The 22,380-nt window shown below is 32.6% G+C and overlaps 1 protein-coding gene across 5 annotated transcripts in view; it reads right to left on the bottom strand.

Annotated features, from left to right (window-relative positions):
- Positions 1 to 577: 577 nt before the first annotated feature.
- The window catches only part of DNM1L (dynamin 1 like), a 59,066-nt gene continuing 37,263 nt past the window's right edge, over positions 578 to 22,380 (bottom strand). For 2 of the 5 annotated variants that reach the window (XM_051962792.1, XM_051962795.1), the window contains 15 exons: positions 21,960 to 22,122; positions 20,136 to 20,256; positions 19,310 to 19,441; positions 17,808 to 18,014; positions 16,897 to 17,017; positions 16,466 to 16,621; positions 11,392 to 11,481; positions 9,795 to 9,887; positions 8,029 to 8,085; positions 7,077 to 7,154; positions 6,699 to 6,731; positions 3,246 to 3,419; positions 2,907 to 3,016; positions 1,783 to 1,942; positions 578 to 1,223 (listed from right to left, as the gene is read on the bottom strand). In XM_051962792.1, the coding sequence (XP_051818752.1) occupies positions 1,167 to 1,223; positions 1,783 to 1,942; positions 2,907 to 3,016; positions 3,246 to 3,419; positions 6,699 to 6,731; positions 7,077 to 7,154; positions 8,029 to 8,085; positions 9,795 to 9,887; positions 11,392 to 11,481; positions 16,466 to 16,621; positions 16,897 to 17,017; positions 17,808 to 18,014; positions 19,310 to 19,441; positions 20,136 to 20,256; positions 21,960 to 22,122 (1,752 nt within the window). In that variant the 3' untranslated portion in view covers positions 578 to 1,166. The remainder of the gene's footprint in view (positions 1,224 to 1,782; positions 1,943 to 2,906; positions 3,017 to 3,245; positions 3,420 to 6,698; positions 6,732 to 7,076; positions 7,155 to 8,028; positions 8,086 to 9,794; positions 9,888 to 11,391; positions 11,482 to 16,465; positions 16,622 to 16,896; positions 17,018 to 17,807; positions 18,015 to 19,309; positions 19,442 to 20,135; positions 20,257 to 21,959; positions 22,123 to 22,380) is intronic. The other 3 variants (XM_051962796.1, XM_051962797.1, XM_051962793.1) reach the window with 2 other exon arrangements.

Genomic DNA, 22,380 nt, shown 5'->3' with positions numbered 1-22,380 from the left:
TCTGTCACCAATTAGTACTACTGATAGCCCCTGTTAGTAAGGACATGAAATGAAGTAATGTGAGAGTATTTCTTAAATTTCAGTTTTAATGTTCCTTAAAATGTGAAGCAAAAAATAGGTGATTTTACATGTGTATATAACTTGCTTCAGAATAGGATTATATATATATGTGTATATATATATAAATCAAAGTTATATATTTCGTACAATATGAAGCATAACTAAAATGATGTCCAAGGCCTTTTGTTTGATAAGAGTGCAAAAGTTTTCAAAAACAGGGAGCAGCTTCAAGAATCTTAAGATATTTAAGAAATGTAAACCCCTAATGTGGTCAAAAGTATAACTTGAACTTTTTTCCTATATTTAGACATTGGGAACCTTTCCTGGCAGTTATTAGAAAAGAAGACATATCTTTATATTCAATACTTCCATCTTCTTTCCCTCCCCTCATTTGCTAAAAAATAGATACTTCCTCTTTCTCTGCTACCTTTAGGTGATTACCTAATAAGTCGTATCTCTAAAACAGTTCTGCTATTGTTTATTTCAGTCCCTTTGAGGAAAAGTTATATCAAAAGTATGAATTTTTTAAAAGTCAAAATTTAATATTTGCACATTTTTTAAAGCAATGGGACAAAGCACTTTTGTTCCCAGAGTTAGAATACATCAACAACATTTAACTTTTAGCTTTCTTGTAAACTAATCCAAACCATTTTGAAAATAAAGTTGAGAAGCTTAAAGACAATTTTTTGAAGAAATATGGACTCTAAATCTATGACAAATACTTATCAACTTGCATATCCTATCAGAGCCAGAACAATTGATATATGTAAAAACACATGCTTTACAGTCAAACAAAATAACCTGTAGCTATATCTTCTCAAAGGGCTATGTTTGCTTGAAGCCGCTTATAATAAAATCAGTTTATAGCTAAACTGACTTCAGAAACACACACACAAAACAATACATATACACACATGGAACATTTTCAGGAAACCAACTATTCATATTTAATATCTATGTTTTTTCTGCAAAACTTTTTGTCTCAAAAATTTTTGCAGCAGATTACATACAGAAGAAGAATTCATAAATGACGCTCAGTAAAGTTTGCAGTAACTATTATAAGTCATTTCAACATCTTCATCTATATAAATGCCTGGTACATTTCTTCACCAAAGATGAGTTTCTCGAATTTCAGCAATTATCTGACTGGCTCGCTGTAATGCCTGCAATAAAGAAAGGGGGAAAATAAATAAAATTAAAGCTTTAAAAGACATTTCTTGAATTTTTTAATGGAGGGAGTTTAGGTTTATAGGTTTAGTGGTTCTCAAGTCTCTGCAATAGAGTTTGAATGCTTAACAGGTCAGCTCTAGAAAGGATATCAGTGTGTGTGTACCACATTCTCCTTTTTAGATTACTCTCTAGTTTCCTTCAAAGTTGATTAGCCAATACCCATCTTCTACATGAGGCTTTTTCTAATTTTTCATAGTTATTAGTACCATTCTCCCTTCCTCAATCACCTTGTATTTGTAAAACCCAATAAAGGCAGGGGGATTTTGGTTTTGTAACCATAGTGCCCAACATTTGTAAGCTCAATGATTATTGAAATAATGAGCAAATACTGGATTTGAATCAAATAAAAGAATACTTTTAGTATAAAGGAAAGGTGCAAGTAAGGCCAACATAAAAGAAACAATCGGTAGTAACTAAATAATTTCTCAAAAATTCCATAAATAGCTCAAATATGAAAAACTGGCAAAAACCCAAAAGCTGGTTGGTTTTTACCTTTAACATATCAGCTGCTTCCTTTCTTCTCTGGGCCATGTCCTCAGATTCAGTCAGAAGATCATCCAGTAACAATGATTTGTATAGCTGTCCTACTAACTCACTCTGAAGAGTATCCTTCACGTGATTGACTAAAAAGTGCATTACTGCCTTTGGCACACTGAAAATAATGAAAGTTAATGAAACGTTGGTGTTCTTGGAGGAGTTTTTTAAGTTTTATTTGAGCTTAATATTCCAAGTATTTAGAAAACATACATACTTTTGTAGCAATTCTTTTAAGCTATTTGGCCATTATTTTAAAAATGAACTCTGAGATTCCTTTGGAACAGCTCTTAAGAAATAATTAGAGGGATGAATATTGTATGCTCAAATGTATGGGAACTTTCCAATTTAGTGTTTTGTTTGCTTTATTTAATATTTCTTCTTACTATCACTGACCCTGATTTTACATGTACAAATCTCAGAGATGTCATTTTAAAATAAAAATATTTACACAACAGCCCAAACCATTAAAATATACCTGGGAAATGTTTAACAACATAAACAAAACATCTTAAAACTAAGTCAATAATAATAAACTTGTCAACCTGGAGGAATCCTGATGGATGGATTAGTGGCTCCCATTTCTCTGTTTAGCACACTAGTTCAGAAAATTTTTCCACCAAAAATTTTTTAACTTTCTAGAAAATTTTAACTTTTTCTTTTCTTTCTCTTTTTTGCTGAGGCAATTGGAGTTAAGTGACTTGCCTAGGGTCAGCTTTTTATTTTCAAAACACATGGATAATTTTCAGCATTCACCCTTGCAAAACCTTGTGTTCCAATTTTTTCCCAACCTTTCCCCCCATCCCCTCCTCTAGATGTGTCAAGTAATCCAATATATGTTTAACTTCGTTTTATAATACTAAAGTTAGATAGTACCAAAAAAGTAAAAATCAATTGTAATTATAAAATCAATTAAGGTTACTATATCCTTTCATATCCTTGACATTTTCTCCCTTAATATTATAATGATATTTAGCATAAAAAAAAAGTTCTGTTTTTGGTCATGTCAAAGAGATTCTAAATTCATAATTACTAATGAATAGAAAAATGAAATCAACATAGTAGCTTATTTTAATACAAACCTGTCTTGTATATTCTTCCTGACAATAAGAAAATATGATTTTATAAGTCTTTCAATAACCTCACAATCTCGCTGTTCCCGGGCAGATAGTTTACGTGCAACTGGCACAGGCTACAAAGAAAAAGAAAAATTTTAACTTTCTGCCTCATTTCACTTTTTTGACAATTTCTTTAAAGGTCTGAAAGCAACAGTTTTGAGTCAATAATTTTAACTTTTTAAAATTAAAAATATACATCTTTCAACTTTTTAGTATTTTTAAAATACTTATTTTGTCTTATATTTAGACTTAAGTTTTATCCATATATAACTAATATTTATCTGACAGTCCCCAAATGCTCACCACATCCAATAAATTCACAGCATGGCCTTTTTGTGGACTGGCTGGTATAATAGGAAGTGGCTTTGATTTTTCTTCAGCTAACAGTTCTTCAGCTTTTGAGGTTTTCAGCATTCCTCTCCAGTTGCCTGTTGCTGGTTCTTGAGCTGCATCGCCTATACCACCTACAGGGACCATCTGAAAAAAAAAAAAAAGTGGAAGCACATACAAACCATCTCATACAGACTCAGAAAGGGTAGAAAGTAGGCATTCACATTGAATTCAAATTTCAAAAAACCCTGCATATCCAAGCCCTCCAAATTTTGATTTATCAGACTTTTATGGAGGCCAGAAAGAACAGCAGCTCACAACTGTTTAAAATATTCAGAATCCATTTGATCTGACATAGTTCAAAAAAGATTCTATCATACGGTTTCTAAAATTACATGGAATAAATCACTCTCACTCATGATCCTTACCTAATCTTTAACTTTATATCTGTCAACTCTGCAAAATTTGCCAAATCTTGCTAACAGAGATAACAAGGGATAAGTTTGATATGAGCAGGATCACAAATAATTATTTTACAAAGATCAACAAGTAAATGACAACTTGATCCTCAATTCAGTGTTAATCCTAACCCAGAATAACTTTTTTTGTGTTGTTTTGGGGAGGGCACAAAATTTCAAAGCTTTATTTACCAAATTGACCTATTTAACACATTTTCATCAGAAGTCCTTGAAAATTGAATTTTCATAGAATGTAAGAAAAATAAACATTCTTAAATGTAATGTATATATTCTTACGATTGCAAATTATATTGAATTTTCCTCTCAACTCAAAAGAATCTTACATATCATATCTTGGAGGTAGTACTATCTCTGTTACTTAAAATTATACCTCAGGATTCTTTACATTGATTTAACCTGTAAACTCACTGTGATTAAAAATAGGATTGTTCACTTCGTGTTAAGTAGTCTTCCTGTTGCCTTTTTGTGTTTTTTTTAAAAATTTTCAAAGATATTTTTATTTCCTGCCCTAAATATTCGTTTTAATATGATTTAACCTATTCAACAGTGAGTTTTATCTTGTTCTAAGGAGTTATGTTTTTTGGGGGAGTGGCAAGAGAAGACAAAAAATATATCATGCACCCTACAATAATCCTACATTTTGTTGAATTGAATTTAGCATTTATAGTGAAATTCAATGACAACTACATTTAGCACAAGTGATTTCGTATTTAACATTTTTTAATTTCCAACAAAAAAAGGTTCACTTTTTATTATTTATTTACTTTTAAGAGACTCAACTTTTAAAAACAAGCAGGTAACAAGTTCCTACTTCCTGGAGGAATACCCAAGCACCACTAGTTCTTTATTTAGTAAAATAATATCTGCCATAAAGGAATTTACTCTAAAGAGATAAGGTAATACCCAAGACAAACAAGTGACATTTATATAAATTATATTGAATATAGTGAGATAAATATAGTTGCTATGGAGTCATGACATTTATCAACATTTATATTTGATATAGGGTAAAGGAAATTAAGCTAGGAATAAAACCTTGAATAAGTTATTTAACTTTTAAGAACATTAATTTGCTCATCAGTAGAATGGGAATAACCTACCTGTCTTGCTTAAACAAAATTACTGAAATCACAAAATCACTTAATTTTACCATTGCAAAGGCCTTTAGTAAATGGTCAAAATCAAAACTCCCTCGTTTCAAATTTGAGAAAACTAATCTAAGATTTAATTGACTCCCATTATAAGTGACATGTAAATGTAGGCAACCATGAAATTGATTAAAAATTATTCAGGTTAAAATCTTTTAAGAAAAAGAATCAAACATATTTTAAAATAAACATAAACCAGATGGTATTAGGTGCTAAGTGGCTAGGTTTGGATACTAAAATCTTTTTTCTTCTCTGGGATTCCCCGTTTCAGAATATTGGAGATTAGTCTGCTCTTTTCAGAATCTACCTTCTTTCTCTCATGAGAAAAATTACAGGAAAAAATTCTAAAGGCAAGACCTTCTCATGTACTCTGTTCCAGAGAATTGAAACATTATTAATTGAGCACTTAGCACTATGTTATCACTTAGCTGCTTCACTTAATTAGCCATGGGGTAAAATGTCCCAACTTAGTTTTTTGAATTGGTCTCAATAATTAAATTACAAGGTTTACTCCTCAATCTCCTTCAATTTACAACCAAATGATTGGGGATTGTTTCTACCTCCACAATAGCTTGTCCCTTTCTCACTATTCATATAAACTACTTAGGTTCAGATCTTCATCACTTCACTGTCTTCCACAAACCTCATCTCAATCCATTCTCCTCACAGTTGTCCAAGTGATTTTCCTTAAACACAAATTTAGCCATGTTACTTACCTATTCAAACTTCAGTCATTTTCTATTGCTTTTACAATTCAAATATAAATTGCTCTATTTGGCTTTTTTTTTTTAAGTATCATTTTAATAATTATGAATACTAACATATCTCTATACAAAGAACAAAAAAGTGGCATATAAGAACTATGAATCTTCACTACATACAGGTAGGAATTTTGGGGGTAGAAGAACAAATCAAATTAAACATAATCACCATACTAACCCTGTTTGAGTCTTGATAAAATGTTTCAGTAATCTATAATTCAATCTACTTTTCCTTATACTCCCATCAACATATATCTAAATCTCTGCATTGGCTGCTTGCCTATAAAGATACTACCTCTTCACCATGTACCCTATACTTTCCTGAAAGAAGACTCATATCAGTCACTACATTCTTACACAAAGCCACTTTTGATCCCAATTGCTATTGCCTTTCCTTTCCAATATTGTCTTTGATAGATTGTAAGTTCCTTAAGGACTTTTTTTTTTTTTTTTAAATTTCTAGCTCCTAAAAAGTGACTGGCACATAAAGTAATTAATAAATGCTTGCTGATCGTTTCTGTTATCAAGATATATTTTTATCATCCTATCAATTAGAAGGGAGATGGAGCCCAGGACAATTCACAAACTAAATAATCTAACACTAACCTCCTTTTCCCTCTAAGACGTAACTCTAATCTCCAAAGTTTATCCATCTTACTGTGGAAATGTCTGTTCTTGGATGAAAACTCATTAATAAAGAAGGTAGATAGGATAGTAGTGGGTAGGCCATTATTTTCTAATGAGTCTTGCACAATAAAGCTATATTAGAATCATTTTTCACTGCTTAATTTAGAATTTTAGAAAGTTCTAGATCATCAGTGTTATTGTAATCACAATAAAACTACTTAATATTGGCCACTTTCTTCAAAAAGATAGACAAAAGATATATGATGAATGTAACAACACACAAAAACTAATGAATACAGATGTCATTGTACAAACAGATTGTTTTTAGGAAGGTGGATTTTGAAGATGTAAAAAAGGTTTCAATGAGAACTAAAAGCTACAAACATTTCCATTTTGAAGCAGGAGACTCACTTGTTTAGTTTCTCTTCTGTTTTCCTGAATTAACTGTTAAGAGACATGTTGAACATGCAATTTAACAAGTGAGATTAATTAAATCATAGATTAAAATTCAAAGAATTAAGGACAAATATTTCAATTTTGAATATGGATTTCACTGCAAGCAAGAGTAAGCATGTACAGCAAGAAAACCTATCCTTGAATAACCTGCCTAAACTGGTTAGAGTAAAAAAATTTCAGGAAATTTTCTGTATTAACAAAGACTCTAGGGTAACAAATCTTATATGGAACCCTTTGACACCTTATTATGATGAACTCTTTTGCAAGTGATTTTGTGTACTAAATGGGGATAGGCATGCGTGCTTAGAGCTTAGATTAAGAATCACAACAGACCTTGCCATCAGCCTCAGCAGAAGCAGCAGTAGGGGGCTCCTGGGAGGCAGGTGCCAAAGTACCTGGAACTTTAGAAGACTAAAGAGAGCAAGAAATGTAGGAGGAAAAAAAAAAATCAAGGATGCTACCATGTCATTCTACAAAAATGTACTTATCAAGTCACAGCCCTCTGTAAAAAAAAAAATAATAAATATGAAAAATAGAACTGTTTTCAAAGACCTAATACATTTCACCTTTTTTCAATGACTGCTTTTTATCATACCATCCGAGATGTCATCAATAATTAAAAACCATTTCTGTTTTCTGTTAGGATATTCAAAAAGAATTGTTTTTGTAAAGTTAGAGTAGCTTTTTGCTAAAGAACTCAACACCTATTTTCCATACTTGTTTTGTTACAAGTTCAATAACCTGTAGGTATATGCTTATTTTCTTTTGTCTTCCCTCTCAAATCAAATCTCTTTTAAGTCCCAAAAAAGAGTAGTACATTATGATATTATATTAATGTACACAGAATTTAGACAACAATATTATAATAAATGAGTGCTGGCTAGAAGTCAGATAGGCTTCAGCGTACATCCTGTCAATAACTGGAAGTGTAATCACGAGTAACAGACTTAAGTGCCAGATAACTTTACAAGTTATAGAAGAGTTTCCACATCAAGCGGTAGCCCGTAGTGTTGAAATCATAAGATTAAACAAACAAACAAAAAAATTAAGGCTAAGATCTGGCAATATACAATGTATTCAAATATAATCACTGAGTTATTCTGGTGTACTTAATAGACCCTATTATTAAGAGACAATCTTATTTTATAACATTTTATATCTAAATAATGCATTTCTGCTACAATTTTTAAATACAAAAGCTATATATAATTTCTAATTACAAAACTGAAGTAATACCAATTATATGCCATTAACATAAGCAGATTAAAAACCAAGATTGTTTTACCTTGTCCCGTGGAATTGTTGAAGGTAACTCTCTTGCTAATCTATTTCTCCTTTGTTCCTATAAAAAAAAAAAAAAATTTGTGAACGTTAGCAATTACAGCAGGAAGGCTAGAATTTCTATGATGATTTGGAATCAAATAGTAACAGCAAATCTCTCAATAGGTAGCATTTCAAATTCTTTGAGAATCTTATCAGATACATATTTAAAGTGAAATAAAGATAAATTATCTTACAAATGGTAAGTTTTAATTTAGAGACTATTTCATTTAAAGCATTTGTAAATTTTTTAAAGTTAGAGTAATAGAATCTAATGAACAAGAATTACATATAATCAGTTCTTTGACAGGTTTCTAAATGATTATATTCTCATTAGTACTCAATAAATGGAAAAACACTTATTACAGATCTATTATGTGTCAAAACTGATCAGTACTGAAAGACTGAACTAGAAGATCTCTATTGTCCCTTAGTATTAATGTTCTAATTTAATAATCACCTTCTTAAATGCAAGGAGTAGTTCTTTAGTGAGAGAAGGGAAAGTCCTAATGAACAAGAGAAAATATAGGATCATGGATTATTGAAACAAAATTAATAAGGGATGATATAGCTTGGAGACATTCTTCTTTCCAATAAGTCTGGTTCAATTCAAGGACTAATACAGCATTTAATATTGATTTGTCATGACCAATGGAAAGCAGGAATTGCTTTGAGAGACTGATCAGGAAAAGCAGGTACCACGCTTCTACTTCATCACTAGGCTCTGACAGTTACTAAGGAACTAGATAATGATCCCAAGAGCAATAACTTCTTCCTATCATCCAATAAGAAAAATATTTAAAAGAAAGATTTTAAAACTTTTCAGCTGTTGTGCTATAAGGACAAAGGGAGTGTGTCTTGTGAAATCTGGACACTTAGGCTCATCAAACATTTGGGGTGGACTTGCTAGCTGGCTGAAAATGAACCTAAGATAAAAGGAATAGATAAGTAAAGTCCTAGGTTGGGGAAACATCACAGATCTAGCTGAGACATGTTCTCAAAAGATCCAATGGGAAGAGATGTAAAGGTTGATATTTTAAAATGCAGGGAGAGGGATGTATGGGAAGAGGAAGAAGCATGACAAAATAGCCAGCTATGGCTTTTTAGAAGCTTACAATCACCTAAGCAAATTCTGTTTTTTATACTTTTATACTCTTGATTTGGTATATGACTTCTGAAACTGCACATTTTTTTTCCCTTATAAATAAACCTATAAAACATACTCTTATGGTACATATATAAATGAAGAAGAAAAAAGCTAAGAAAGGGTATTTAAATGCTATGGCCGAGGAAGGGGTAATTAGAGTTTGGGTTGCAACTGAACTCAAGGAACTAAGTAGATACAAAGGGCTTGGAATCCCCAATGGGAATTTAACAATCAGAGAAACTTAAAGAGAAATGCAAAATAAAAGGCACATTACCAAAAGCAAAGTCCCTTAGTTTCATTCAAAAGAGAAATTGGTTTTACAAAAAACTTAACTGTAAACCAGAAAGGGCCAAGTCAAAGAACATTCTACAAACCTGCATAACAGTATAAATATTTTGCCAGCTGCTGGAATAGCTGGCACTGTGTAATCTAGTCTAGCCTTTCAACCCTAAAGGCCTCCAAGAATAACTCAGTTGGTACAATTTTTTCCATGTTAAACTCCCATTTTAATTCAACTTCTGAATATAATCAAGCTCAAAACTCATTTCTTTCAGACAAAACAAGAACCAACAATTTTTTTTTACCTCTATATTATTGTTCATTAGCCCACAGGCATCAGCAAAGTCTGGATGTTTAGTGTTGATGTAGGCCAATTCAATCGCAACTAAGTTATGAACCTAAGGGGAAAAAATAAAGTTAGGGTATTCATTCTGTAAAATATTAATCCATTTTTAATTTGAAAAATCACTACTTATAAATCTGCTAAATACTTAACACCAAAAATTTTTACTAATACATAGAAGATAGCATTATTTTGGAGATAACTTTTACCTCAAATTAATCAAATCTGTCAGAGAAAATGCTATAATTTCAAAATTACTTAATATATCCATTAACAGAATTGCTACAGTGTTTTCTATAACAATCAGTCTTTAGTTCCATACTTATTTATTGTATGTGCAAACATATGGTTTTGCTTCTTAGAATTTTTTAAATGACTTGTAAAGGGCTGAAACTCTTGAGATGATGCACTGGAGTCAGACAACGGAGCACTTAACGCTAATTACCTGTTGAATTTTCTGTTGATATAACCATAATATGCCAATACAGCAAATTCAACAATGATTAATGTCATGATGCTAGTTGTCTGGTCAGAGATCAGGGCTGGAAATAATGCATCTTTACAGATGGTAACTGAGCTCAAAGGACTAGATTAGATTATTGAGTAAAGTATTGAAAAGAAGAACAATGACAAAACTTCAGGAGACATTCATGACTGAGAAGTGGGTTGAAGATGAGGACCCAGTAAAGGAAATAAGAAAAGAATTAGACATAGGAATTCAACCATAGCAGTGCAGTGTCATGGAATCCAAGAAAGGAAGACATCGTGGAGGGGCTAAAATCAATGTAAAATACTATAGTGAGATAAAGAAGATTAAAGACTTAAAGCCCATTGACTTTGATGATAAGAAGGTTACCAGTGACCTTGGAGTACTTTTTCTTTAATGTTCAGTACAGAGTACTTTCTGTACAATGTTAGGATAGTGCCAGATCAGAATGTGAACTAGTTTTTCTTGAAGTTCAGTACTGAAAGGGAGGAGAATCATAGGATTATGGCTTAAGAGGGCGGCAGGGTCAAGAAAGAGCATTTTGTTTTAGGCTGAGTATGTGTATAGACTATATGGGAAGAAGTCAGTGAAGAAGGAGAGATAAAAGATGCTGAAATAGGAGTGATTTATAAAACCAGATTATTGAAATTATTGGAAAGACGAGGATCAAACATTAGCCATTTTGATTGTTATAACTATCCAAATTAACTACAAAGGATGTATGAAGAAAGATGCTGTCTGCATCTAAAGATGTATGTATAGAATGATTTTTTTGTATTGTGACATATATGTACAGACACATGTATGGTATACACATATATTTGTGGATAATAATAGCCATCTTTAAGTCAGAGGGAGGGATTATGGGTAGTTCTACTTAGTACCTTGTTTCAGGTTCTGCCCAAAACATCTTTTTGTAAGATTAGATCAACTCTAACTACTTAGCAGTTAGTAAGGATTCCAACAATTACCAATTCCTTACTGTAAATAAGATAATTTGCAATAAGTTGAACCACTCAAAAAAAGATCTTTTAAAATATCAAAAATCATAATTAGTCAAATAACAGCTTACCATTTCATTTGTAACTGGTAACCTCTTACGAAGAAGACAAGTAACTACTTCAACTATGGCATCATGAAGTTTGGGAAACCTCAGCAATTCCTAAAATCAAATACAGGAAATAAAAGTACAACCGTGAATGCCCATGGTCTACAGGAACATCAAATTAGGCACAGCATTTCTTTTAAAAAAATTTCCCAAAGGAGAGAGAGAAAAAAATCTAACTTCTCTCCTCTAGCCACCCACTGAGACAGTAAGGGGAAAAAATCCTATTACAAGGAAATATAGGCAAGCAAAACAAATGACCAAATTGGCCACATCCCAAAAAATGTTGAGTCTGTCTAAAGATGAGTACCATGTTTTTATCATGACTCCTTTGAAAATGTGTTTAGTCATTATGTGACAGCTCCTAAGACTTCCAAAGTTGACCGTCTTTACACTATTGTTATTAAATTGTTCTGTGTCTGCATATTTCACTTTGCATCAATTTATATATTTGTACCTGTATTACTCAATTCTTCAAATATTCCATCACATTCATAAACTTGTTCAGCTATTCTAGAATTGTAAGCACCTCCTAATTTCCAATTCTTTGCTACCACAGAGCTGCTAGAAATATTTTTTATGTATGGATTCTTTCCCTCTTTTCTTTGCTCCCTTAGGAATGTAAACTGAACTGAACTAAAGGGTATGACCACTTTAACAGCTTTTTGGAAAAAGTCCCAAAGGCCCTTCAGGAAGCCTTCATCAGTTCACAGCTCAACTAACCATACTTTCCCACAGCTCCTCCATTTTTTTTTTTTTAAATCAACTTTGCCAAGGTAATTTTAATTTACAATTTTAAAAATGGAATTTCCCCTCCTAGGTTCAAGTAAATTTTCAGCATTCATTTTTTAAATTTAAATTTTATTTTTAAAATAGCCTTTTATTTTCAAAATATATGCAAAGATAGTTTTCAACATTTACTCTTGCAAAACTGTGTTCCAAATTTTTCTCCCTTCCTTCTCTCTTCACCCCTTTTCTCACTCTAGACATTAAGTAATCCAATATATGTTAACATGTGAAAGTCTTTACATATTTTCACATTTATCATGCTGCACAAGAAAAATCAGATCAAAAAGAAAAAAAAAGAGAAAGAACAAAAAAGCAAGCAAACTAACAAAAAAGGTGAAAATACTATGTGGTCCACATTTAATCCCCACAGTGCTCTTTCTGAATGTAGATGGCTCTCCATCACAAAATGGGATTGGCTTGAATCACCTCATTGTTGAAAAGAGCCCGTCCACATAATCTTACAAGATTTTTATGTTTTATGTATGTATTGTATACATACTTACACATAAAAATGTAATTTCTCTGTTTACATATTTTAGTTGTGTATTTTTTCCATTCCCTTGTTGGAATCCTTACTAACTGCTAAGTAATTAGAGTTGATCTAATCTTACAAGAAGATGTTTTGGGCAGAACCTGAAACAAGGTATTAAGTAGAACTACCCATAATCCCTCTCTCTGGAAGGAGCATAAATAGGCCAATGGGCCAGTCGGAGAGTTCTTCAGAGAGTGAAGAAGCTACAAGTCGAGATTTCACCGGAATGACATGAAGATTGGAGCTGGCTGGAGGCTGAAGAAAGCAGAGGCAGAGGCTGAAGGACCAGACCTTTGGATTTAAAGACATTTGGAGAGAGCTCTTGGAACCAAGCAGAGAGATAGGCCTCTAAGCTAACCGGGCTATATTGGAAATAATAAAAGATCTGAACTTTTATCACCTGGCTGCGTCTTTGAGAAGAAAAAGATCACCACATTCCCTGTCTGAAGTTATAATTGCTATCTACATTTTGTGCCTCAGGTCAGAAGCATAGCAGATTCTGCTTCAGCCTCTTCCTTTTAAAAAGGAACCACCAGTTTTAAATGTTTTTTCTCAAACAACATATTGTGGATTTCTACATTACAATCTATTCTATTATCCTCTTCTATTTTATGGGGGAGTTCATTCCATTAACAATTGTGATTGTTAACTGAACATTTCCATGCATTCTATTCTATTTTTATTTTCTTCATTTCAAGTCCCCTTTTTTAGAGGGAAGGTAACTTGCTTTCTTTAAAAAAGGAGGGCAATAGTGAAGCAGGTTGTGGCCCCTTTAAGAAATTACATTTGTCATTTCTTTCAGATTGCTTTGTGATTCCTTTCAGATTACTCCCAGCCCCTTCTGGCTGATGCATTATCAGTTCAGGAAGCCTGCACCTTTGATTCACAAATCCTAGTCAAAAGCATCCCTTTGAATTCCAATAGAAGATCCAGGCTTGTCCCAGCCCCCATTCTGATGATCTGCTTGGGTTTCCCAACCCCCACCAAACAAATTCTAGCCCTCACTAAAATCCATCGAGGAGCTAACTTGAGACTCCACCCATGGGCCCCCTTTAGTTAAATCATTATAAAAAGAACCAAACTAAAATCCACTCTTTGAAGAGGTTCCAAACACGCCATGTTATGCTATGCTTGGCATGCTAAGGGCCTCACACACTGGAATACTGTTTCCAGTGTTATCTTCTCTTTACCCTCACCTATTTCCTTAACCAGACTTTAACTTTACTTCCAATCCCCATAATAAACCTCTTTTTATCAATCTATGTTTTCGGGTCTGTAAATTCCTTTACAGGGAACTTCTTGTGCCATCAGAATGGAGTTCCCCAAAACTCCCTACCCTTGCACCGCCACTAGACCTCATTTAACTCCGCTGATCACCAGAAACCCTAATTTTATTTGGATTCCTCAAATCTAAACCTCATCAATAGTAACAAGATTATATGGATGATCAACTATGATGGACTTGGCTCTTTAGAACAATGAGGAAAACTGAAAGAAACAAAGTTTGTCCGGTGTCTTGTAGTGTCTTTGACCAGATTTGAACTCAGATGAGTCTTTCTGACAATCCACTGTCCTACCGAGCCACCTTCTCTAAAACACATACTAGATATTTGAACCAGACAAGTCACTTAACACTTATCTGCCTCAGTTTCCTCATTTGTGAAATTAAATATCTACTGCTCAAAACTGTGATAATGATATGTATGGAAACCTTAAAGTGCTATATAAAGGTTAGCCAAGAATGGAGATTATTGATATCCTTTGGTTGAGGAAAATATATATTGCTCTTTCCCTCACTTTCCATTCCTTTTTTTTTTTATTAAACAAAGATCATCAAAAGTTAACAGAACCTCTCCCAGACCCTCTACCTTTGACCCCCTATATTTGATCCCTGCTGATAATAAGCGTTCTGAGGTAATACATGTTATCTTCTCCACCTAAGAATAAAGCAGTTTATCCATGTTTAGTATTTTGAAACGGCTCATATTTACCTTTTTTCCCCCTCTTCTTTCCTATGTTTGCATTCCAAAGTTTATCCACAATTTTGATCTTCATATCAGGAATATTTATAAGTTTTTTATTGCATTAAATACTCATTTTTGCCCCTGAAGGATTATACTGTTTTGTTAAATTAACATTTCTTGGCTTTAAGCCTCTTTTGTTTGCCTTTTCTAATATAGTATTTCAAGTTCTTTGCTCTTTGATGGCTATTATATCATATGATCCTGACTATATCCTTGGAATTTGAATTCCTTCTTTCTAGTAGCCTAGAGTATTTTTAAATTTGATTTAGAAACTGAATTAGGATTGCAATATTCCTGGAAATTTTCATTTTGAAAATGTCTTTTAAGAGGTGGGTCCTTTCTATTCTACTTGTCCTCTTGTTCTGAGAGTTCTGGGCACTTTTAGGATTTCTTGAAATATGTCAAAACTTTCCTATGTATTTCAGTTCAGTGGTTGTTAAATGATCTCTTTTTGATCTGTTTTCCAGTCAATTGGGTTTTTTTTCTTGTGAGATACCTTAAATTTTGTTTTTCTTTTCCAGTCTTTTTTCCAGACTTAAAAAAAAAATTTCATGGAGTTATTAGTTTCTATTTGGTCAATTCTACTTTTCAGAGAGCTTTATCCTTTTTAAAGATAAAGAAAAATTGTCTAGCAAAACTAAACAGCATATAAACTGAGTTAGAATTTATAATCTTTCATATTCAATGTGAAATTACAGCAAATTACTGAAGTAGATTTTTTTCATCTCTTCTGGTTTAAACTGGTTTATTATACTCACAAATTGGCTTTGGTTTTTGGCTTACAGTGTTTTTTGTTTTCCTATTTTCAATGTTGTACATTATTACATTGTATTCTTGGTTCTGAATCATAAGTCTTTCTCTGAATTCTTATAGACTTTTATTGTGATATAATTAATATTCCATTACATTCATTATTCCCAATACTCAGCCATTTCCTCAACCAAAGGATATCAATAATCTCCATTCTTGGCTAACCTTTATATAGCACTTTAAGGTTTCCATACATATCATTATCACAGTTTTGAGCAGTAGATATTTAATTTCACAAATGAGGAAACTGAGGCAGATAAGTGTTAAGTGACTTGTCTGGTTCAAATATCTAGTATGTGTTTTAGAGAAGGTAGCTCAGTAGGACAGTGGGTTGTCAGAAAGACTCATCTGAGTTCAAATCTGGTCAAAGACACTACAAGACACCGGACAAACTTTGTTTCTTTCAGTTTTCCTCATGTGTAAAATAAATTGGAGAAGGAAAGGCAAACTATTCCACTATCTTTGTCAACAAAATAGGGTCATAAGGAGTTCGACACAACTGAAAAATGTTTGAGTGTCTGAAGCCTACTGTGCATTCAGTTCTTCTTGATTATAGGTCCAGGCCTTTTATTTACTGCTTCATCTAGTTATAAGTGCCATTATAAGAATTTTCATACATAGAGGAGCTACCTTTGTAACTTGCCTGCATGCAACATGTTGAGCAATGAGATTCCTCTTTAGGTCTGGGATTTTAAACTTTTTAAAAAATTAAAACCTCAAATTTATTGTCAGAAGAACTGGATGAATTTACAAATCAGCAGATCTGTTTTTTATTATAACCCTATCTTGTCCTTGGTTCTAGACATCTAGTGTCCTAATTGTAGACTGATTTGTGTATAATTGGGTCTCTTTTACTAATGATGCTGTTTAAATGTATAGTTCTTACCTGTGTACTGTAATTGCTACAATGCTGAATAATTCTTTGCATTTCCTCATGAACAAGCTCGACACAACGAAGGCTGGGCTCCTCTAATCGTTTGATTTGCCTCTTCACTAATAATTCAAATGAAACCTCAGGTACAAATAAAGCGGGACGGGGCCCCTGAAAAAAATTTATTTTCCAATGTAATTTTAATTTAAACATGATATGATCCAATTATTAACATGTGATTATGATCTAATTGTTAACATGTCTTTTACCTATGCAATTGTTAACATCTTTTACCTATGAAAAGAAAACATATTTTTAAAAAATATCAAATGAAAAAAGTCCAACTATATTATATTATACATGAGTGTTTATACACGCACCCACAATCCACCAACCCCCTTCTGCCTCATTTTGAAATATGCCTTACGTTTAAAAAGAGTACTCACAGTAGCATTTCTAATGGCAGTCAAAATATCAATTGTATTAAGGCCACCCAGAGGGTCAACAGACTCTAATGTTCTCCCAAAGGTTTCATGGAAAATATAACATATTCTAGCACCACCACATCTGGAAAGCCAAGGCAAATAATACTAGTATTAAAAAAAAAGTTAAGACTTCTTCCTTTAAATTTGTAATATTCACTATGTTTCTGACACAACTATAGATAACAGAGAAAAAAAAGATCATTTACAAGTTTTCTATGTTCATTCATTAAATTTGTTGTGGTTGTTCAATTATTTTTCATTTATGTCTCACTCTTGGTGACTCCATTTGGGGTTTTCTTAGCAAGGACACCAGAGTAACCGATTTGCATTTTCTTCTCCAGCTCATTTTACAGATGAAGAAATTGAGGGACCCAGGGTCACAAAGATAGGAAATGTCTGAGGCCTAATTTAATATCAAGAAGATAAATCTTCCTGACTTCAGGCCTGGGACTGTATCCATTGTGTCACATAGCTGCCCTCATATATGAAATATACCTTAATATGGAGATCTTTCTCTTATTTCACAGCTAAAGAACTTAAAAGTTAATAAGCCCACTTGTATAAAAATTTATTAACGAAACAAATCCTCAAATTCTTTTATTTTAATCCTCTATCAATTTAAAATAAATACTGAGGCTTAATTTCAATAAACTGTACAAAAACATATGCAGAAATACATATTTGAAATGTTGTAATACAAAGAAAGTTGTTATCAGAATCATGAATACTTGGATTTAAGTCTTACCTTGTGACACTATGGCTGTATGAACAGGGGAAGTAATTTAAGCTTTTTAGTACCCTAAGCAACTCTCTAAAATTATAAAAGAACACTAGAAACATTTCCCATATCAATGACATAAGTTTTTACTTACAGCTCAGAAGTCTCTATGTATTTTGCAGTTCCTTCAATTGTGTTACAATATTCTGTGGCAAATTTAGTAATTAGCTGCAATAAAGTAGCACTCTTGTCATCCACAGGTTCACCATAGCTATTTAGGAGAGACTGGTACTGAGCAGCTAAAACATTTATTCTTGTTTTCAGTTCTGGCAAGCAATCCCTAATGTGGTGCATCAATAACCTAGGTGAAGAGAATTTGAGTTATGGAAACAGTGCAAAAAACTTGAGATCATCAATAATCTCACAAGGCTTAATGTGTATCACATAAATCAAAAAGTGTACTGAACACTAAAAGACATCAAATATTTAAGTCAAAATGGGAGTGACCAAAAAAATTAAAGAAATTCCTCAAGCACAATTTACTGTTATATTAAGGCAAAATAAAAATGTACATACTTTAACTGGATTCAGGGGATCCAATGTATTAAGAATTAGAAAGTCACCTAGAAGAACTACCTCTTAAGCTAGGCTTTGACTTCAGAAATCATTCTATTCATCACTTTTGTAGAATCAACATCTATTGCATGTAGTCTAGGCTAGTTTTCCTTAAAAAGAGACTTTGAATTCATCCTCAAGATAAAACTGATCTAAAGGATTGTCAATTCATTAAAATCACTTCCTGGTCACCCTAAGATATAAAAAGCCAATAAAAAATAGATAATGACCTACGATACTGTTTTTGATTGGACACATATCCCACATAATAATGTGGGAATATGGGTACTCAATGAATCAAAGATAGCCCAAATGATGTAACGTTTTACTCCAATCCCAAACCCAAATCACTTCAGGCTATGACATCCCTATAATATCCCAAATTAACATAAGTTTTTAAAACATCCCTGAAAAATACTATATATGACTATATATACCCAAAATGGAGGACAGAAGTAAGTATACTGCCTAAGCTTTCTTCACTTTCTGTCACAATCAATACTAAATCAGACCTCTGAACAGATTTTGGAATGATAGAACCCACAAACATTTTGAGTTTTCCAGTTCTTAAACTTGGAAGAATTTAAGGAAAGGTCTGTCTCACTTAGGCAGTGAGGAATATGGCTTACCACCAGTACAGGGAAGCATGGTGCAGGAATCTAGCAGGAGACTCTGCCAAAGTACAGCAGTATTGGACACTCTGTCTCTGGAGCAGAACTCGATTTTTAAAAATGAGCAAAAAGAACCCTGACCATTGAAAGCTACTATGGCAACAAGGAAGGTAAGAATACAAACCCAGAAAAGGAGAGCAATAGCAAATTGCCTACACATGAAGCCTCAAAGGGGAATCTGAACTACTTTCAAGTTCAAAAGGCTCTCTTGAAAGAGCTCAAAAAGAATTTTAAAAATAAAGAGAAGAAAAATGAGGGGAAGAGGGAGTGAGAGCTATGCAAGAGAATTATGAAAGTTTTTTTGGGGAAAGCCTCTTGGCTTGGGAAAGCAAGCACAGAAATTAAAGAAAACTTAAATAGGAAATGTTACCTATTCAGTGTCCTAGCAAGATATTTTGTTCCATTTCTATTAGCTAACGATGGATATTTCTTTTGAAGAAAAGCATATTCATCACGGATAGAATCAGATACACACTTCTTATTGTTAATATCCAGTTGGCTCCTAGAGATTGAAAGTAACAAATTTGTTACAAGAAAATGTCAAATTAAATTAGTTTTTTCTTATCTAAAGTGAATATATGAACAAATCATTCTCGTTCTTACCAACTTTACTAATTTCCCTTTTTACCCACCTGGACACAACATAATAAAAAGAATTTGTCTAAAACATATGCTACACATATATACATATGTGTACACATATATGTATGTCTTGTCTTTTGTCAGCTGACTGAAAAAAGAGGACTGGTCAATGAGGTTGGTGTGATATAGAATAGAGTAGAAAAGTTAAGAATGCTGAGGTTTGAAAGGACTTGAAAGACCCTCTGGTGTTATTTATGAAGCAAATTAAGGCCTGAAGGTTAAATAACTAGCCCAATATCATACACTTAATGAATGACAGACACAAACTTAAAATTTCAGTTCTCTTCACTCACACTTGAATTTTGTTTTTTTTTAATATCAAACTAGTCCTTAAATCTTTTTATTTCTCTACTATAGGGATTCTTATGTTCTTGGGATTAGTCCTTTTCTATTTAAAGCAAAAACAGAAGCATCTAACAATACTCACTTCTTTATTAAGAACACAAATATATGAGAAAATATTTTTTTAAATGAACCTCAAATAGATTTCAGAAATAAAGCCTATCATTGAAACCAAGATATTATAATTATAATCTCCCTCTGTACTAGCTTACCTATTTACCACTCCAATTATGCCAAGTTTAACTGGTATGACTCTACCCATCAACACATCCATTGCATCAGTACCAGCATCCATGAGATCTAGTTTAGTGATAACAGCAAGAGTTCTACGACCTAATAAAAAAAAAAGAAAGAAAACATCCATTAAGAAATAATCATTGAATTGAATTGAATTCATTGAAATATATCAATCTAAAAACTAGAGCTAGTCTTAAAAAGCTCAAGATTTAAAAAGACATGCATAATTACACACAATTTCAAAAATGAAGTTTTTTGTTTAAAAAGTGAGCCATGAAAAATATCATATTCACTAATAGCATTCTTTCAAAACAAGTATAATGCAATCAATCATGAGTGAGTCTCATAAGGATATGAAAATAATTTTGTTTACATTCAATGAAGTTAAAGCCACACAATTTTTAAAAATTAACATTTAAGAATCTATAAATGCTATTCATTAAATTCCTTGTTGTAAAGAACGAGCTAGCTCCCTGGAGGGCTTCAGGGTCAGCCAGAGTCAGGATAAATCAAAGTCCTTAGTCTTTAGGGGGAGAAATGAAGAAGGCAGGCAAGCTGCCATGAGGCTTGCCAAAGATCTCTCTTGGATTCTGGATTCAAGAGTCACCAGCCTCTCCTCTCCCCCTGGGGCCAAGTGCTTCTGACTCTCTCCCTCCCCCACCAATCCTTGCCTAGGATTATCTCACTACCAAACATTCAGCAAGCACCAAAAGGGAGGCAAGCCATTATCCAAATATATGCTAATAGAGCCATTGTCTTACATCAAATAGATAGCCTTAAGGGCTCTCTTGTCTGATTCAGAGTTTCTACTCTCTATACCTTGTTTCCTAACAGACAAGGAAATTAGAAAAATCCACAAATTAAGATTTTGTATATACAAAGATTGATTGTATTTTAATCAAACTATACTCATATTTTCTTTTCTCAAATTTTTTTTGAAATTCTTTTCACCTAATTGAACATATTTATTGCATATATATATTGTATTTACATTTAGGGGAGAGGGTGGGGGAAGAGAGGGGAAAAAATTTGGAACACAAGGTTTTGAATGTTGAAAATTACGCATATGTTTTGAAAATAAAATGCTTCAATAAAAAGAAACTGAACAAGCAAAAACAAAACAAACAAAAACCAGTAAACCAATTTATGGATAAAAAAAAAAAATCCTCTTCACCTGAAAAACCTACCAAAAAATGGAATTATTTTCTGATATTAGGATATTTATACTAACATTTAAAATTACAAAGAATACACATTAAAAAAAAAATTTCCTATTGATATTCAGGGAGAAGTATCTATGCTTAGTTAGGTACGTTTAGATCAACCAATACAGTAAGATTCTATATCAGTGTTAGCAAAAGAAGATATGGTCATTCTTTTATAGTTGTAGTGATTTTTTTTTTTAGTCATTCTATATTACAGTACTATGACATATTAAGGTACTTGGGGAAAAAAATCAATATATTTCAAATAAAAGTCTAAATGTTCTCTCTGTGCATTCCTATAAGCTTTATACCCCTGCATTCATAGAACATGCTAGATATCATATTGTTGATAATCCCTCGGTCATCAATTTTCCTCAAAAACATAGAAAAGAAACCCTAAAAGTCAAACATTGTATCTTGCATTTTTCTTTAAAAATAGCAAACAGAAACAATTTTAATTTAAATACACTACTTAATTTATAATTAGTACCAATAGCACTAGACAAGAAAACAAAAACTACTTTTCTCCCTCCTTTTAAAGGCATATGTCTGTTTCCTTTCCCCACCAACAAATTACACACTTTTATTCCTTACCATCTGGATCTACCTCTCTTGAAATTTTAAGAGCCTCTGATGTTGCCATATCTGTATTAGCAGCAGTGACAGCCAGAATAATGGAATTAGGGTTACTAATGAAACGAAGGATGAGTTCTCTGATTTGAAGTTCAATATCCTTTGGCTGATCACCTACAGGTACCTAAACAAAACAAAGATGGAAGAGAATTATAATAAATTCCCTTTAAATAAAATTCTAAAAATAATTACAAAAAAAGACACTTAAAATTTGCTGATGTTTGTCTGAACAAGAAGCAAATGGAACAAAAATCAGTATCAAAAGCATGAAGACCAAATTCTTATAGTCAAGATTCTAACAAACTACCCAAATGCCATTCTTGACAGTATATATAAAGAAATATAGCTAGAGAATGCAGAATGTGAACACTGTTTTTGGGAC

The sequence above is a fragment of the Antechinus flavipes genome, chromosome 5, assembly GCF_016432865.1.
Source record: "Antechinus flavipes isolate AdamAnt ecotype Samford, QLD, Australia chromosome 5, AdamAnt_v2, whole genome shotgun sequence".
Classification (NCBI taxonomy): Eukaryota; Metazoa; Chordata; class Mammalia; order Dasyuromorphia; family Dasyuridae; genus Antechinus; species Antechinus flavipes.
Note: the sequence above shows the minus strand (reverse complement) of the source record. Positions and strands in the feature narration are given on the sequence as shown.